This window comes from Topomyia yanbarensis, chromosome 2 (genome assembly GCF_030247195.1).
Source record: "Topomyia yanbarensis strain Yona2022 chromosome 2, ASM3024719v1, whole genome shotgun sequence".
NCBI lineage: Eukaryota > Metazoa > Arthropoda > Insecta > Diptera > Culicidae > Topomyia > Topomyia yanbarensis.
Window position 1 is genome coordinate 91024518 of NC_080671.1, and position 20393 is coordinate 91044910.

General features: G+C 38.7%; 1 protein-coding gene across 4 annotated transcripts in view; it reads left to right on the forward strand.

Moving 5' to 3' along the window:
* The window catches only part of LOC131678809 (tyrosine-protein kinase Btk29A), a 320866-nt gene that overhangs the window by 174345 nt on the left and 126128 nt on the right, over window positions 1-20393 (forward strand). Inside the window, exon 2 of one of the 4 annotated variants that reach the window (XM_058959154.1) lies at window positions 10292-11855. The exons of the other annotated variants lie outside the window; for them this stretch is intronic. Within the exon in view, the coding sequence (XP_058815137.1) occupies window positions 11726-11855 (130 nt within the window). The 5' untranslated portion in view covers window positions 10292-11725. The remainder of the gene's footprint in view (window positions 1-10291; window positions 11856-20393) is intronic. 4 annotated transcript variants of the gene reach the window in all.

Consider the following 20393-nt stretch of genomic DNA (forward strand, 5'->3'; position numbering starts at 1 on the left):
AGTGAACGTTCCGCTGCGTAATGCAGCATACTGGGGAGTTTGCCTGACACTTCCCAGGCTCCGTTCGCCATTGAGAATGTTTTAAACCCCCTCAACAATTTTACCCATAGCACGGGTCGCATGACACTATGGAATTGGGGTTTCCTGTTTGGTAGATTTTTACCACTGAAACAGGTAGTCCGTAGTGTAATTCTTAGCCGGTTGAAACAACCACTACCGACACTACACGGCTTATCTAGGCTGTTCGGTGAAAGAAGCTGACATTGAAGAACAGCTTCCATATTTAGATGGGCGAACAACCGCAGAAGGAAGGAAGGAAGGAAGGATAACGGGAGGAGAGGGATTTGGGCTAAGCGCTTATTTAAAGGCGGCACTGGCTCGCCTTGTCAGGGCTGCTTTAGAGCATGTGGTATTTAGGCCTAGGACGTATAGGGCCCACTACCTCGTCCTACCACACCCGCAGTCAGCCCCCGCTGCTGGTTCGGGTCGCGAATCACAACTAGTTGCTATCGCGATTAAGCATTATCCACCACCTATGACCCGCCCGGTTGCTTGCAGCTCAGCTTCCCACGTAGCGTTCCTCCACCACCACGGGGCCCGGGTAACTGGAACCTCTACGAAAAGAGCTTGGCTAGTAGCTTTCATGGGTATCTTCCGACGATTGAACCTCCAAGTGACTTGGTGAGTTTGTGGATAAAACAAGCTCACTCAAAGTGGCAGCATTCCAAGGGGCTTGTCTAGAGGAACACCTTGGTGGAATACCGTACTTGTTTCACTCAACAAGTTATGTAAAAGAGCTTGGAATCGCAGATGCAGGGACAGGTCGGAGGCATTTAAGTTGGCTCGCAAAGCATACAGAAATGTCCTTCGATCCTCTGAGCGAAGTGGTAGGAAAAGGAAATGAACACTTCAAGCATATTTTGAAAAAGGTTCTTACTTATAGTCTTGCAACAGGATATATTCCATTAGCGTGGCGGGAAATAACTGTCAAATTCATTCGCAAAGGTGGCCGCGTCACTTTTGAGGAGGCAAAGAGCTTTATACCGATCAGTTTGACCTCCTTCCTTCTCAAATCAGTGGAACGTTTAATCGAGCACTACATTCGGGATGTTAGCTTGGGCGAGCACCCGCTGCATGCAATGCAACATGCATATCAGCGTGGCATGTCTATTACCACCCTGTTACACAATGTTGTTTACAACATTGAAAAAGCTTTTTCACAAAAGCAATCAAGTTTAGGAGTTTTTCTTCATACGGAAGATGCTTTTGACAACGTGTCTGTCGAATCCATTTTGAAAGCAGCGAGAGGTCATGGAGTACCTCATATATCACGAACTGGATACACGAAATGCTTAGCAGCCCACATCTGTGCTCATCGTTAAGACAAGTAGAGATAGGGAAACTGAGTGTCTGCGGATGTCCTCAAGGTGGTGTACTGTCACAACTTCCATGGAACCTTGTCGCCAATGGCTTGTTGAGGAAACTTAATGAGCTTGGGTTTCCGACGTATGGTTTTGCCAATGATTATCACATAATGATCACCAGTATTTGCATTGACACACTATTTGATATGATGCAACAGGCCTTATATGTTGTTGAGCAATGGTGTCCTCATGTTGGCCTATAAGTTAATCCAAATAAAACATCAATGGTGCTTTTCACGCAACGAAGGATTACAACCGGAGCTCGTCCATTGCAGTTCTTTTACTCTGAAATTACTATCGCAGATGAAGTTAAGTCCGTTGGGCAAATTGTTAAGCATAAGCGTAAGAGATCGCCCGTGGTTGCTACTCCATTACTGATCCGAACCAAATGAGATTGAAAAATGTTGATTGGAACAACATGCTTGGGACTAGCACGATGAGCCGCATTGTGCAATCTATATTGATCCCTGTATGCTGATCAATACCGACGCGGGCCACGTCCGAATGCAGATCTTCTGGAGAAGGAAGGAATGTTAGTCCGATACATGTTGCTGCTAGAGACCGAGGCATCTCCACATGTATCACGGGAAGGGGAGATTTGTTAGTAAGTGTGTCAGTAGCATTATCATGTAAAAAATGCTCTGGGCAGCCGGCTGCCGAGAATTTATTAAATACGTTGAGGAAATTTTTAATTCAAAACTTAATTGGACAGCTCACATTGATTTCAGGATCAAGACAGCTTGCATTGCCTTCGACTTATATAGATATGCTTTCGGCAAATCTTGGGGACCAAAACCCAAGTATATTCAGTGGATCTACACAACAGATATTTGACCAATGCTGGCATACGGGTGCCTTGTTTGGCGGCAGAAGGAAGGTGTCATGACAATCCAATCAAAGTTGAACCATCTTCAGAGGATGGTCTTGATGGCGATGACTGGTGCGTTTTCGACAACACCTACTGCTGTTCTAGAGGCACTCTCGAACATAAAACCACTATATGTGTTTCTGAAACAAGAAGCCCTTTCTTGTGCATACCGTCTTAAGGTTACTGGGCTCTGGAACAGTAACCCAATAGGTCGTGCAACTAGCCACACCAGACAGTGACTCCAAATGATTACTTGGGATGCTCCCAGTTACACTCACATGTAGTTTTCCTTTTTGAACTTTCAATGTGAGAATTCTAGAGAAAATTTAGAGTAGGACGTAAGTAACAATGAGAGATTCTCTTTGGGGTCTTTCTCTTCTGTTCATTACTCGGCCATTTCAACATTTACTGCTCTACTCTTTGCATAATATTTTAGTAAAAACCGTCGACTTTCGATATGTACTGGAAAATTAGAGCAATGTGTTGTAATGACGTCGTAATAAACGAAAGAGAAAGTAAACAAAGAGAGGCTCTCAATGTTACTTACGTCCTATTGAAAATTTTCTCTAGAATTCCTCTTCGCGAGGAATGGCTGTCTGATTGAATGGAGCGACAACTTGAAGAATACGTAATTTGTTATACTGACGATTCTTTGTTGGAGGACCGAGCCGGAGCTGGTGTCTATTGTCATGAAATGAGATTAAACCAATGTCATTCGCTTGGTAGGCACTGTACCGTATTCCAAGCAAAAATCTTTGCGATTCTGTATGGGGTATAATCAGCACTTCAACAGGGAATTTGCGGTAAGAGAATCTATTTTTGCTCTCACAGCCAGGTAGCCCTGAAAGCACTTAGTTTGGCAGATTCGAGATCGAAATTAGTAATCGCATGTTGAACTCAAATCGAAGAACTTAGCATTTCAAATGCTATTTACCTTCTATGGGTACCCGGTCATTCCGGAATTACTGGAACGGAATGGGCGGACGAATTGGCTAGAGCTGGCGTTGCGACTGACTTCGTTGGTCCAGAACCAGTTCTGTCACTGTCGATAAGTTGTGTAAAGCACAAGATTCGCTCTTGGGCTGCATCCGAACATACCAACCTTGCAAACTTGCTTTCAAACAAAGACTTTTCTGTCGGATGTGATTCCGAAAATGTCAAAGAATTTGTTGCATTTTTCCGAGGACAACTGCAGTATTATAGTCAGGGCACTGACTGGACATTGCAAACTTTATTATCACATGGCTACTATTCAGCGCGCTGAGTATTATTCATGTGATCTTTGTGAATCCGGATTATTGGTTCTCCATATATAGATGAACCTATGTACAGAGAACTGAAACTGAAGGATATGCTATTGTTCCTAACCCAGTGTGGTAAAGAGCTATAGTTTAAGCTGTATTTGAATGACAATATTTCTTCGGGGGTGTTATTGCTCTGTTATCTCAATATCCCCTCTCACTGCTTAAATCAAAATTCTGAATCCCTCCGGGTGTTGAAGTTTACTTCCTGCTATTATAGCACCTGTAGATCGTTTAGCATCCCTCCGGGGGTGCAGAATGCTCTGGTTTAATTGTTCTGTGTCGTTATTTTCCCCACCTCCTAACCTTACAACTTCCCCAATCCTTTCCATCAGGAAAGGGACCATCCATAAATGACGTAGCATTTTTTGAGTAATTTTTAACACCCCCCTCCCCCATCGTAGCATTTCGTCACAAACCTGTAAATATCCCCCTGGTAATTATGTAGCTTGACGGTAACTCTTCCCCCACCTGTCCACGTATTTTTTTTTTTTAAATAAAAAACGATGTTAGTTATTCCCCTTTAAAAAAGCTACGTAACCTGACATGACCCCCTAACCCCCCTCCCCCGCCCTGTCATCACACAATGCAAAACTCCCCCCTCCCCTGTATAACGCTACGTCATTTATGGATGATCCCAAATGATGGAATGAAGATTCTTGGCAATGCACAAATCTCCGATTAACATGGGGAACGTGCCATTTGAACCAGACACTACTGATTCCTGATACGGCATACTTATGAGTATTGCTAAAAAAGCGTCAAATTAAATTGGAGATATGGCTTCAAGCTCGCAAGATTTACTGCATTTTTAATGCTATGGCGGTCGTGTCTTCTACACAACCTTTTTTTTCCTCGCTATAAACTGTTCCACTTTCCAGACGTTTTCTATGCTAGGAAACTAAATCTTTCGTCTTTCATACCATGAACAAAATTGGGAACAGAAAGTACGGTATGATAACGAAAAATACTACACACTTCGCTCGTGCCTGAATAGTCAAACGATCAGCATTGGTTACATTGTAAAGTTCGACTCCTCAATTATGATGAGAAAAGTCTAGTTATCATAACATTGAGGTTGTTTGACATAAATAAATATCTGCATAATTAAAGGCGTTCTGCAAACGCAAAGGAAGGAAAATTGAACACTCATGATTTTTTGTTTACGGGCCCGGTGTTTTTGAAACGTCAAAAACATGATTGTTCCAGAATTTAGAACTTTATCCACAAAGTTAGTAGGCACAATTTTTGTTTTTCATCTAAGCTGAGTTTCATCAGTGCAGTAAATAGTAAAAATACGCCGATGTTTGGTTATTAGGGTTTATTTTTATTATAAAGAACAAACTTTCAAATGTCTAGATAATTTTTTATCATCTTAGTCTTCGAATTGAGATCTGAAAAAGAGTGCTTTTTAATGAGATCCCTAGGTTCAAATATGAAACTATCACTCAATGGCAATATGAGTCTTGTTTACATTGTCATTGAGAACTAAATTTTGTATTCATTTTATATTGTGTTTTTGAAATTATGCCTAAAATATAACTGAAAGTCATGGCTCGATAGTACATTTGTATTTAAAAAAAATAATAACAATTACGCACTTAGGAAAACCTTTTGTTTGCTGTCTCGCTTTATTTAATTTCTGCTATCAGTTTGAACCATCCACTTCTTTGCAAATAGCAAAAGTATGAAAAGCAAAAATAAACCAGAAAATAAAACAAAAATGACAAGAAAACGCAATCATAGAACTTATAATCACACCAACCTAGCAATAAATGAAAATATAGAAACAAAATAGCAAAAAAAATGTAAGAATATCAGAAATAGTAAAAGAACAAAATTGTCAGAAATTGAATATCAAAAATAGTAGTACTCGCAAAAATGGAAAAACAAAAACGCTGGAATAGTAAAAAATGAAAAACTTCGAAAAAATAACAAATACATCATAGATCGTAAAATAAAAAAAAACAATGTGACCAAAGCCAACATAGGAAATGTAATCAAAATAGAAAAAATAACAAAAACGAACATAATAAGCAAAAATAACAAAAAACGGCCGAAAAAACCAAAATAGTAGAATTGAAATACAGTGTAAGTATGAAAAACATAGAATAAGGGTAAAAACAGCCAATGAAACAAAAAATTGCTAACATTCTAAAAAATTTAAAAATTGCCTTTTCAAGCTTCCAATAACAAAATTCACTGTATGGTGATATTCAGTAAGGCATTGATTTGGTGTTTGTAAAAATCACTGGAATACATAAATAATACTAAAATAAAGTATTGTACCTCATTGAGGTTTTAAGCAGGTATAGAAGAAAGTTTCTTCAATACCTGCTTAATACCTTAATGAGGTATTAATAATTAATCAATACCAAGTTTTGGTGTGATAACAGAAAATAGTATGTTATTTTCACCTGGTCGGGTATACAACCCCATAAGAAAACCATAAATATGGGGTTCGGCAAATGCCACAACCAACAAAACACCATGAAATGGTCTCAAAAACCCATAAGTACACCAGAATATGTTTTTATATGGGATCATCCGGACTGTGGTGATGGTGTCTTTATGGGTCGAACCCATTTCAAACACTATCAAAACACCATGCAGTGGAGGTAAATTTGGACCATGATCATGAGATAATTAAAAGCTTTAAAATATCAAAAATAACTAATAGTTAACGAAAAATTTTCAGTAATAGTCTAAATTCATAAAAAACAATAATTAAAAATAGCAAAACTACCACAACTTATAAAAGTTCAAATAACAGGCACAGCTAAAATATAAAAAAGAGAAAAAAATGCACAAAAATGGTGCACAGATAAGTAAAAATAGCAAAAGTATAGAATATAGCAAACGATAATAAAGAGAACCATTAGTAAGCATCGCCAAAAACAAAAATGGCAGCATCGAAATAAGGAAACCTGAAAAAGTTAAATAGTAAATAATAAGCGAAAAGAATACTAAAATAAATTGTGTAAAATACCAAAATAACAATAACAATGCCAAAATGCACAACTATCAAAACCAGCCAACAAATCGAAATACAGTAAAGACCCGATTTTATCTGTCCCACGATTTCGTATGCTCCCGATGTTGTGTACCTCCAGTTTTAACAAGTTTTTTGACCCAATTTTGTCAGCCACCTATGGAAATCCGTTTGATGGTCTATAACAGACGAACCAAGCCAAATTCGAGTAAATCCTTCCTTGAGCTTTTTTCGTATTTTTGATATTAGCCAGTTTCCGTTTATTAAAAAGGATGAAATAATATGTTCGATTTTGCCAATACCCCCATTTTGTCAACCTAAAATATGTCAGGGGAATGATAAAAACGGGTCTTCACTGTAGCAAAAATAAGTAACATTTTCTCATGGAAGGAATGCTCAAAATAGTAAAAATAACAAAAAACCCATAAGTGCTATAAATAGCAAACATAGCGAACACAGGGACAACCATAGCAAAAATAGTAAAAACAACAAAAATAGGAGAAATATACAAAATGGGAAAGATGGCCAAATTGAGTGAAGAAAGCAAGGAGTAGTGACAATAAAACATGTTAAAATAGCAGAAACAGCAAAAAATGTACTTAATTCACCTAGCAGTGAGATGAGACATTCAATAATTTGCTGAATACATGCGAAGTAGACACCCAACTAGAGGTGGGATGAACACAGTTCCGAGTTATGTGCGAATAATATCTCGATTAAATTAAAGAACATCGACAAAACAAGTGAAATTTAAAAATCATTTAAGCAAAAAAAATAAGATAAATCGTTGCTAAATTCATAAAATGACTAATATAAATTAAATTACTAATATATATGTCAAATTAGTTCAGCTTATTAAGTGAAAATTAGTAAAAAAGTAATAAAATTAAAATTACAAATTGAATTGATTCAAACTAACAAATTAGATGAAACAACAAAAAGAAATGACTTAACGGAACCAATTAAATGGATAAAACTAAGAAACTGAATAAAATGTATGAACTGGAAAAAATATGGAAATGAATAGAATAAATAAAACAAATAAAACGAATGAAATAAATAATTAGCGTAGTTGGTAAATCGAATGCCTTGTACGCAGCGCACCTGGGTTCGAGTTCTGACCCCGCACATAGGGCTCGAAATTTTTCATTGGAGATTTTTCTAACCCGAAGAGACGAATGACCTTAAGGTTAAAACCTCTATAATCGAAAAAAAAACAAATTGAACAAACCAATATAATAAGTTTGTAAAATTAATAATTTGGATGGAATGAATAAAATGAATGACTGAACAAAGTTAGTCAGATAATCAAAAAGAAAAAAAATGAATAAAATGTGTGAACTGGGCAAATTGAACTAATTTCATAAAATGAAAACAGTGAATAATATAATTTAGATGAATGATATAGAGGAAATGCACAATATGCAGAAACTGATCAGAAAGAATCCAAAGAAACGAGTAAAATAGATAAAATGAACTCAAATGAATAAAATGAGTAAAAATGCAGAATCAAATAAATGATTGAAATGAAAAGATCATATATTTAAAGTTATTCGTATATTCAAAATGAATAAAATAAACAAATCGAATAAAATCCGTGAAATTAATAATCTGAAAAAAAAGAGTACAAAGAATATAATTTAAAAAATTATTAAATAAAGTAAATAAATAAAACTAATTCTATGAATTTGACAACCAGTTTTTCAGAGAGTTCTGAAATGTTTGGTACTATCCCAATATTTACAGAAGGGCTAATTAATAGGGGAACCCGGGGCTATTGGGACCTACCTATGGTAATCGCCCTTTCAGATGTACGGTTATGAATAAATTTATCGGTCAAGTGCTAGTTTGAAACCTCAGCTACAGCTTGGTGCCATAAAAATTCATTTGCACCACTTCATGGCAGCGCTGGCCGACGATTTGCCAAACTCTACGTTTTTTCATTCTTTTACAATGTAGGAGTAATTCAGACCATCAATTTTTGTTTTAATTTTTTTGCGATGGAATTATGTTTACCTATGAAATCCTTATTGAAGAAATTCCGTAAGAAGCAAAAAAATAAATAAATGCATTGTGTAAAAAAAATAATCTGGGTAGTCACAGCTGTCGTTTGGCGCATCATGTATGTTCTTTGCTGTTCCGTGTGCACTCGTGTGCGCAGCCGCAAGTCGCTGAACGAGTGGTTGATGGAATATGGGGTCCAAATGGCCCTGTACGCTCATTTCGCACAAAAAGGGGTGAGTGTCTTAAAAATATAATAAATAAAACATAATTCCATGAAATAGAAGCTTCAAGCTTTCCTAAACATTTACCTGTTATTTTTTTCGCTTTTATTTATAAAAAAAACTGAAGGATGAGATGCATCTGTCAAAATGAAATGTTTCAGAATGGCACTTCCACGAATATGTACGACACTCAGAATTTCTTACAAGTTTCTGAGAAATCGAGGAGGTCTGAATTACTTCCACGGTCCTTATAGCCCCGGGTTCTCCTGAATTTCGAGGCATTTTTCGCTATTCACCGTTACGATATTTCTAAGACGTATTTTTGGCACCTATTGACTGGGACGCCACCATACCCCAGGTTTAGTATAAGCGTTTGTGCATTGGGCCGGAATCTCAAAGGTTGCAGGTTCTAATCCTGCCCCTGGGGGAATTTTATTTTACATAATTGCTTTCGCTTCACTCACCATTTCGATCCGTTTTCCCCGTTGGATACCGCCAAAGTTAAGTTATTTAAGGCATTGGCACATACGTCAAAAACCTAAAAAAATAAATTAGTTGTTTACTTCGAACGCTGGGTTCGCTCCCGTCATTCATCTGTTAACTGGGCAATTGACCAGATTTCGACAGTCTCCATTAGCTCTGTCCCCACCCAAGTACGATGGGCAATGATCTAAAATTAGACATCAGACGATAATAAACACCCCGACCTTGGCATCTAGCGGGGAAATTAAATAGATCAATAGATCGTCGGTTGTGTGTGATCTCGCTATGGAGGCAGTGGTATGAACACTGTCGCCAATGCGATAATCATGTGTTCTTTCTGGGACGTCATCATAGCCCAGGGATAGTATAAGCGTAGTATAAGTTCTTACGGGACATCATGCTTGAATAGGGGTTTGCTGAGGAACACAATTAGTGTTTTTGGAGGTAGCGTCAATCCGGCGCTAGCTTAGCCCTGTCGCTAAGTTAGTGCCGGATTTTGATGAAACGAAATCGCAATGCAAATTCCATAACTAAACTAGTTACAGGTCGAGCCCTTTACGCGAAAATGTGTAAAGCGCCCCACCCCTGCCGGTGCTAGAAATCATTTCACAACAATCGTTGGTGTTTTGGACGATTATATTTGTTATTTACCAACACCCAGCCGTTTGACGCACTTCAGCTCAAACAAATTCCGTCTTCGCCATACTTTACCTGTTTGTTTGTTTGTTTTACGATAAACTTCTTTGTATCCTGTTGGGTTGCCTCACCATACAATACACAATACCCAGCATCAAACTGAAAGTCCCATGTCCCCCCATCATCAGTCAGTAGGTACCACGTACCCCGTTCGAAGCAACACCATCCTACATACTCTTTCGTAATGCTCCGGAATGCGTTCGGCACACAGCAGATAAGCGCCGCAGTCCAATGTGATTGCTCCTCCGCCGCCTTCGGTTGAGACCTTGTAAAACCAACAAACCCGTATTTTATCTTCACAGAGACCCTTTTTACATGCAGTGTGTGTTCCACTCGACAGCCACGTTGACTTCCGTACGGCAGAGTGCAGCCAGTGGCGGCTTTTTTTAGTTCAACCAAGCAACCAACCAGCAACGGTCAGATCTGATGGTCTTCTATTGGGGGTGAAATGGACCGAATACTACCGTCCTGCACTGGACTGGACTGGACTGAGTGTAGAGTTTAATGAGGAATCATTCTTGCCACGGTCGGCAGTGTTGTGGACAAACACTTGTTGGCGGCGTTCGTTACCCTTTAATTATAAACGCAGCCGAGCTACGGCGGCCGGGTCCGAAATACTCCTCCAAACGAACGAGTAGCTCAGTGCGAGTCGAGCCGCCCGCGCCACTCATCGCTGTTTGCTAGGCAAAGCGAAGCGGGGAGAAAAAAAATTAAAAGTGCGAGTGAGTATAGCAGGAAAGTGAGAAAGCAATCAAAAGGTTGAACCTAGGGAAATCAACCGTGAACCGTGAACAGCGGCCGTTTCACTCATCGTCGTCAGGGCAGTAACGTTGTTCAAGCGTGACATAGACTCTCGGAAGGAAAAGGAGAGTAGCTTGCATCCCGCGGGAAGAAGTGCTCGTCAGTCATCTCCGAAAGGGCACAAGCGGCGCGTGTGTGTTTACCGAGTGCACGTGCGTACGTACATCTAGTGATTAGGTTGGTTGCCGGCTCTCCAATCTGATCTGAATATGCTTCGGTCCATCTTCTAGATTTGTGTAGTGACAAAAGTTGAGCGTGACCTCAAAAAAGTACCCGGACCTGCGGGTGGCTGTCAGGTGTGGTAGACGTGCGGCAGAGAAGAAGTGGAAAGATAAAGTAATTTTCACAAAACCAGTTTCGTTGTGTTGCGGCTGTGTGTGTGTGTGTGTACCTAAAAGGAGACTGAAACCACTCTCCAAATCCTGCTCGCGAGCTGCGTGCGATTGCGACTTTGTGGCTGCTTTGGCCCACGTGAAGTGTTCGGCGGCAGTAGCAGCAGCAGCGGCGATAACGCCTTGAAACTGGAGAACTCTCGAGGTAGCCAAGTGTCCCAGCGACAGCGGGGCGTAAAATTGCCAGTGGCCAAGTGTGCACAGTGGTATCAAAAGAAACTCCCTTGGGATTCGAATGCCAGCGTAGTCCTTGCGAAATCGACCGACAGCCTTGCTAATTGCTGAAAAAAGTGAGAAGAATTGTTGTTCAGGTTCCCGGTGGGTTGAAAAAAGAATAAGGCGAAAACGAAATACGAAGCTGCTTTCAAGTATAAAGCTTTGCTTGCCGTCACGAGTGTTTTAGTGTTGTGTTTTTTGTTTGTTTTTTTTTTGTTTTTTTTTAATTGTCTGTACCACGGAAGGTGATCCGGTTTTGCGGAACCGCGCTCGTCTTCTTCTCCCCGCGTGTGAGACGTTCACGGCGGTGCCCAAAATAGCCTATAAATGATTCCGTGCGTGAGCTTGACCGAAACCAGTGTCCTTGGGAATATGAAAGAGCGCGTTAAAGAGATGCGCGTCTTCGGTTGCAGATTAAACTTTTGGAACAATGTTACCTCCAACTTTAGCAACAAAGGTAAGTAGTTGTCGTACTTTTTTGAGTTTTTAAGGAGTCTGTGAGGCTTAATGGATGGGTGTGGTGATTGTGGGTAGAGATTGTTGTTTTGCCGTGCTATTCGATTAGCTAAAGTCGCTAAGTTAGTGTTAATCAGCGCTGCTGCTTTGTTGTTGTTTTGAGTGAGTGATCGCATTACTGTCTTATTCGACTGGATTCATTGATCCGGTTTAGTATTTATATTACTATGGCCAAACCAAGTATGGTCATTGTGTGCAAATGCATTTGGCCGCATCTTTGAAACGTTCTATCCATTTCTAGGTTGATTCATAAATTCTTTTTTTACTATGAAATATTTATTAATGTCCAAGCTAATTTGATGTGTGCGATGTGATTGTGTAGGTTCAGAAGGCAAAACGATTTTTGGTCTGCTATTTTCCTAAAAATAGTGTTTGCATTTTAGTATACAACAGAGTCACTCATCAAAACATATTTCATATTACATCCTGCTTGACAAAGAAAATATTTGTAGTCCTGTGAAAATTTGCAAAATGTTTGCATAATGAGAAAATTATAACTAATTAACGTTCAACTCATGCTTTTCCCTGAGATGAAGCGACATTCGTTCGAAACGTTGCACTATAGGAAGCATATGACCAGAAAACCCAAAAATACAACAACTCCAATTTAATTCATTTCTATACTGAGTGTTTATGTACACTATAATTAAGGAAACCCTTGAGTATCTCTAAAAAGTGTTAGACTTGAGAGGGTCTTGTGGTTATAAACCCGAATTTCGAGCGTTTTTGCCAGAACTCATTGCAAAGAAACTACTCAAAATAATTTATTGCGGATTTTTTTTGTGTTATCCAACTCTTCTTCTTACAGTTTTGAAGTTTATAGTATTTATTTATGTACAATCTTGGCCTTGAAACTCGACTCCGCAAAAAAGGACCGACAGTGGCCATGAATAGCGCCCGTATCTAAACAACCCAACAGTTTTCTATCAAATCCTTCATAGAGAACATTTGTAGTAACGTATAGATTCCAAATAAGTAAAAAATAAATTTTTTTGAAAGCGCAAAGATCACCTTAAACAGAGGTTCTCATTCAAAATTTTAAAAAATATTTATTTCCTTCTTTGAATTTTTTGAAAGGTATAAGTGTCATTATATCGGGTTACACGGCTTTTTTGATATGCGCTTCAAAAAAGTTTTGGTATGCCATTGTTCGAAGCTGAAACGGTCGGTACGGTTGTCCAAGTTTCTTCCTTATTCAAGATTTGCAGTTCGTTGATTAAATTCTTCATTAAACGAATAATTTAATTGCCGTATAATTTTGAATCATCTTCACTTTGTACGCTGCACAGTTGGCATGGCCGCTTTAATGATTGTGTCACATATCATTTGCATCACAAACATTAATATTGACAAGAAAATTGTAGGCGAACGTTTGCAATTTTCCAGGATCCCTACATGTATTGGCTGTGCATGTGCAGACTAGTATGCCATTGTTCGAAGCTGCATCCTCGCCGCCATCGAATGCTCTCGGTTCGAGACGCGCGCCTCAGGTAGATACCTTTTCATGGCATTATGTACGTTCCCAGAATGCTACACAGGTATCGGTAACGTATTTCACGGCTTGATCTGTAGAGGTATCGCAGACTAATCGTGACAACCACCGAAAACGGTGACAAATGAAAATTTTTGGTCAAAAGGAGTAAAATCACATTTTAGTCCGCCATATTGGAATCGCCATTGTTATTTTTTTGATTTTGATACATATTAACTCAAATTCATGTTTATAAATCACCTTTTTTACTCGATTTTGGCTGAAATTCCACTTCTTCTGTAGTGGGCTTTCGACATATTGCATCAGCCATTTTGAAATTCACAAAACGGACTTCAGATTTGTAATCAGCGATGTCCGATACCCATGTAATTGTTATAAAATATTGACATTCTACCACGAATAATTCATCGAAAGTGTTCTCCAAACTTTATATTTATATTTATATATTATATCTCAAAACATGATTTTTTCAAAACTGCGTATAACCTCATTTGAAAACGGTTCAATTTAAAGATTTCACCTCTCCAAAGAAAATCTTTTTCATTGGAGGAATGACCTATAAAATATACAAATTCTTTGTGTTCACTATTTTTAGTGAAGTCTTAAAGTAGAAAAAAAACGAACATCATTTTTTTGTCGTCAAAACATTTGTAAATGAAGACGAAAATATAAGCGTTTTGAATCCTAAAATCATTTGCTCCTTTCTCAGCAAATGATGGGATCGACCGACAACAAACTGGAGACCGGCACAAATCGAGCGCGATTTTGGCTTTCTCTTCACATTTCCTCCTTTACTGCGTCAAAGAATAACGAGCATGTGTGTTCCAGGGATGCCCCATTAAAATGTGTGTTTCGGTCAAAAAAATCTTTTTACCATCTGTGATTAATCATCAAACCGAACAAAAATCTGTTATAAAATTCCAAAAAATCTGTGAAAAAGCGCAATATTTCCAAAATCTGCGGAAATCTGTGAATTGTTAATCAAAATTCCAGAACAAAGAATCTGGGTTCAAAAATTTTGAAAAAAATCTGACATTACAGAAAAATCAGTCAATATGGTAACCCTGATGTGTGCTATAACCAGGTCGAAGGATGCCGCATTCACATACGACCCCCGGTTTTGTACGCGGTTCAGTTTCCGTACGACCTAAAACAGTTTACTTCCATCGTCAAAGAGGTTGAGCTTCGAACGAAAACTGTTCAGATTGTGCGGCTCGGTGCATGTAATTAGTGGGAACCAATCACGAACGAGTTTCAGTCAGATGATTTAAAATCAGAGTTTTACCTGCATGTATGCTACTTTACATCCATCGGAAATAAAAAAAAAATAGTTGGTGTAGGAAAAGGTTTTCAAATTTAATTCTTGGCTAGTGGTTTAATAGCGCAGATAATCAATAATTTGTTTTCCAAAGCAAATATTCTCCGGGTGAACAATTTTTGTTTAAATTGATCCCCGTTACTAGAACGGAGCTGCACAAACTAATTGCTGCAGTCAGTCCACGGAGCCAGCCGAATCCTAAAAATCACTCGCTCCCCCGATGTTAAAGTAGTCTCCGGTCATCTGACAAGGTTCACTAATAGAAATCGACCAAAGTTACAATTCTTTCTATTCAGGATTTGCGGCTTGGTGCATGAAATTAGCTTCAAATAAAACCACAAACGGTCGGTTTAAAACGGATTTTTCTTATGTATGCTACTTTCCACTCATCGGAAATCTAAATCACTTTCATTCCCGATGTTGAAAAAAAAGTCTCCGCCTATCTGACAAGTTTAACTAGTAGGAACCGAATAAAATCACAATTCTTTCTGTTCAAGATTTGTGGCTTGGTGTATGAAATTAGCGGTAATCAATCACGAATGAGCTTCGGTCGGGTGTTTCTCGTTGTGTATGCTACTTTCCATCCATCGAGAATGACAGTAACTGCCTCTGCTCGTAGCACGTAACGACACAAACTGATTCATCCACCAACCGTGTACAACTAACAAATATTTCCTTCTCGGTATTGTACAGCTCTTTGAGGAGATGCTCCGTTTGCTCCAAACAGCTCAATACGAATGATAATAGGAACACATCTGTAGCAAACCTATACTACCAATAACACCATAAGAGTTCCATATTAAAAACAGCAAGCCGAGAAAAACACTGTTCAAGATTTGCATGTTCATTGAGCCTTATGAATGGGATAACCATGTTTTGATATTTTTTTCGATATTTTCTAAACAAATCTGGGAATCTTATTTGTGCATTGAGATTCAATGGTGATACAGAATACAATCAAATAGATAACTCAATTTCGACAAAAATCCATATGGGATTCTTATGCTTTTATGGGCAGTATATTTAAAACCTTTCACCATTGAAGTCATTTGGTTCACCATACTAACGACTCTGGTCGAGATGAACTGCAAATGTTCACATTTTCCGAATATTTTTTGGAAGATTTTTCAAAACACTGTTTTTTTGTCATTCATACTCTAAAATGTAATGCAACATGCTGAACACATTTTCAACAAAATGGAAAAAAAATGATAAATTCCTTGAAGTACAACAAAAGATATAAACGACCTTATACGACTTTTCTTCCGCACTTTGGAAAAGCGCCCTTATATTGTCGTTAGTTACGACAAAATACACGATACAGAACTCCAGTATCTTCGAAAAAGTAACATAATTTTTAATATAATTTTTCTTCAATTTTCTGAGAAACTGCGAATTTGATAGGCACTGAATTGATGTAATATTTGAGCAGCAGAAAGCTGCTTATGCTCAATTTAGAAAATCGATCAATATTTGCTCGATATGGCAGTGATGCGGTGTTAGATGTAACCTTCTGTTCTAACGGTACTACGCATGAGTTGGCAAACTAGTTCGCACCCAACGAGTTCGAACCGTCGTGGTCTGATCATAAGGACATCGTCTTCGATCATTTAATCGTCTCGCTAGATATCGTCACGTTTCGCAATTCCAAATCTACGAACTGACACCTGTACGAAGAGGGCATGGCGGGTATGGTATTTTCCAACGTTTGAATCTTCAAGTAACGTGAATGAAGTCTTGGATAAAACAAATTTACTCATAGTAGCAGCATACAAAGATGCTTGTCCGCTTTGAATTATGCGTGCTTGTGGACGAATCCCTTGGTGGAATATCGAATTTTCTGAATTCAAAAGTAATGTAGCAGAACTTAGAATCGCAGGCGATGATGAACAGAAAGCATTTAAATCGACTCGCAAAGCTTCCAGAAATGCCTTTTAATCCTCTGCGCGAAGTGGTTGGAAAAGCTTCTGCAAAAATGTTGCAAATCTCACCGAGGCTAGTAGATTAAACAAGTTACGTTACACTGACGGTTGTCGAATAGAGGTCTGAGTCGGTGCTGGTGTCTATTGTCGTGAAATGAGATTAGACTAATCCCATTCGCTAGGTAGATACTGTATGCAGAAATCCTCGCGATTCTATGTGGCATACCATCGGCACAATTAGCGGTAGCAGAATTTGTTTTTGTTCTGGTAGTCATGCTGCTCTAAAAGAACTTAGTTTGGCAGATTTGAAATCCAAATTAAAAATAGCATGTCGAACTCACATCAAAATACTCTTTCGATTTGAGTTCGACATGCTTTTCAAATGCTTTCTACTTTTTATGGTTATTCTGATAATACAGCGACTGACTTCATTGGTTCAGAACCAGTTTTACCACTGTCTCAAGCAAAAACTTTTCTGTCGGATTCGAACTCGAAAATGTTAAAAATCGTTTAGCGTTTTTCTAAGAACAATTGCGGCATTCTAATCGGGGTACAGACCGAACATTGCAAACTTAATTTTTACATGCCTAATATTCAGCATGCTGAGTATTATTCGTGTGATCTTTGTGAATTGAATAATGCAGTTGCGTATCCGGATTTTTGGTTTTCCATACAGGGATGTTAAACTCAAGGATGTGTTCACAATCCAGTGCAATAAAGAGCTATTGGCTTTATCAGTATGGTTCATTTTTTCTTAGGTAGTGAAAAATCCACGCTGTTTACTGTTTTGTTATTGCATTGTGTTGCCATTTTTTCATTTCCCTGTCTTTTTCTTTCACGTCAATTTTCCTTCCCATCAGGAAAGTAATGGCACCGCATGGCAAGGCACAAATCTGCGAATAACATGGGGAACGTGCCAATCGAGCCAATGTGTACTGATTTCTAATAGCTTCATTCCACTATGCTAAGAGTGTGCCGGAATTGTATGAGGCTAGTTCGATGCATTTTGTCCCCAAGGATATGACTCCACCGAACGTCTGTGAATCAATCGAATCCTAAGCAACGGGAACTCCGAAAGACCAACGGGGAAGAATTGGTGCATGTAACATACTTAGATAATTGATTCAAAATTAGAAAGAGATATCAAAATGACTGTACAAGCTCTTGAAAATAGAAAGAAGAATAATGTCGTGTTTACCAATTCTATTCCAAGGATCGGATCTAAAATAACGGGATCTCCCTTTTTCTCCATTTTTCTAGATATTTGACTCGTCGATTTTTTTCTTTTCGTTCTCGTATGAAAATAGGGTGATGAGCCTATTTTCACCATACTAAGCAAGGTGCCTCACTAATTCGGTAATTTCTTGCCTTACAATCAATGGAATGCGTAAAAATTGACATCAACAGCTTTGCTTCGTTGTTAAGAACCTATAAAATAACACAAATACGTTGTAAACAGTAAAATTCTCGTGTTTGAGCACAATGAAAACTCGAATCGAGTGCCCCTATTGTTGCGCTACCATTTGACTCAATGCGTTGAACAAAGATGGCAGACACTGCTCTAACCAACGGCTTCTAATGGGTAGGGTGATAATAGAAACATGGCGCAAATAGGCTCATCACCCTATATGGTGAGTTAATAATTATGCCAACACTTTAGATTGATTGGCAAATAGGTTATAGTTATCGGAATGAAATCAAAGATTCACGGTAGGTTAGTTTATGTATTTATTTCATCTTATATGTCGGTTAAACTTAAAGATGAGTTTGAGTAGGAAGCTCGATGTTTGAGATTGATGTTCTTCATTAAAGTTGGTTCAGTCGTTTCCGGTACGTTTTCTCTATTCCGATCCATTTCCCGAGCATTTCTGAATCGACAAAAACCGTTTTGGAGGCACTTAGTTTTGTGAGTCTCAATGTTTATAGCGCCTTCGGTCACGAATGGTTCACTACGTTTGCCACAAGTTCAAATAGCCTGCTAAATCAGGTACTACAAGAACAAGAACACTTTATAATCTTTTAAAGGAATTTGGTTAATAATGATACTAGGACAGCAGTCTCAAAATCAATACATTCTCGCGACACCGCAAAAGTTTTTATTGTACTTAAAAACATTGGTTCAAAAAAAATTAGGAAATGGCCTTAAAAAATAAATTTCAACGATTTAATTTGCTTAATTTGAAGAAACTTTTTATCTTCTTCATGGCAAATAAATTTTGTTCGAAAGGGCGAGGGGGGGGGGGAGGGGGTCCTCAACTGAATACGTTGCTGGGCTCGGATGGTGGTATAGCTTAAATGCGGAACTGGGAATCAAACCCAGGTGAGCTGCGTACAAGGCTATCGATTTACCAACTACGCTTTTGCTAGCTCCCAGAGTGTGAATGGGAAAAGTGATTAGGAATAGATATTTTAATTTTTGTTTTGTTTTCTTTTGAAAACAAAGCTCTGCTACATCAATGGATGTGATGGAAAAATTATTAAAACGATTCTAATCGCCTTTGATGTTTGATTTCATTAAAATTCATGTTGCTTACGTCAATGGATGCAATGATGATGTCTTCAGAAAATGCACGGAAATGAATGAGGCTTCAACCTTCCGGCAGTCGCGCTAGTGCACGTCTTATGGCACCAGCGGCTGCTCGTTCAGTGGGCTATAAGCGCGACTTCCTGAGGGTTAAATAAAGTTGTATGAAAGCTTTACCACAGCTAATTGAACGAGTCCAAATTTCAAATTACCATTGCGGTGAACTTTTCTGCTATATTTTTTATTTATCTTTGTTTTTTTTTAACAGCAAGAGAAAACCTCAGGGAGTTGAAATTCTCGCTGCCCACAAGACATTAAATCGGCTCATATTTTGTACCAAAACCCTTTCGCGGAATTTTTATTTGTTTAAGCACACTTCATGTCCAGTGGTAACATTTTCCTATTGTTTGCAACGTCTGATATTATTTTTAGTGTTCCAATAGCAGCCGCCACGGTTAATTAAAGACCGTAAAAATATCTCTGACTACTCTAACTCAATCAGCTATTCTAAGGAATAAGATATTGGCTTTCTTGAAAAACAATACATCATTGCGCACTGGAATTCAACTATACGAACGTATCACTCTTCGCTTCGCTTGATTCGCAACAAGTCACTGTTAATCGCTGACCGAGTGGTTACTTGTTAATAGCACGATTTTCAAAGATACCCCAGGTTCAAGAGTTATTTCCAATATATTTTTTCGCCACCGCCAGTTGTTTCCATCTGTCACCTCGACGCAAAGAGGTGATTATGCAAACCATCTCTTACCAGTCTGTCGATTGTATCATTGCAATTGGCGACACCGAAGTCGTGAGAACACATCCCCTGCCGTGCGTCGTCGAACGACGATACGGTAATGATGGCGGCACACTTTCCGAGTTGTACATAGCCAGCGAAACAAAGCGTATAGGTACAATATCTGCGAGAGACACGGTTTTTTTCAGTGTGCATAATTGATTTCTGATAATTAATGGCTCAATCACACCTCTTTTTTCCGCGGTTGTTGAGAGCATCGTCGCTGAACGAGCGCCGCCAAGCAGCAGCTGCAAGAAGTGGTAACACACTAGTGCCCGGCTATACAATGGCACAATGACCGATATTTGCCGTCTAGCGTTTTGGCCGAGAGGAGCTAAAACAAAACAAAAGCCTTTCACAGATCCCGCCAGAGCTGATAACAGTGACTCGCGGAACATTAGCCACGCTGCAACGATTTCTAACGGCT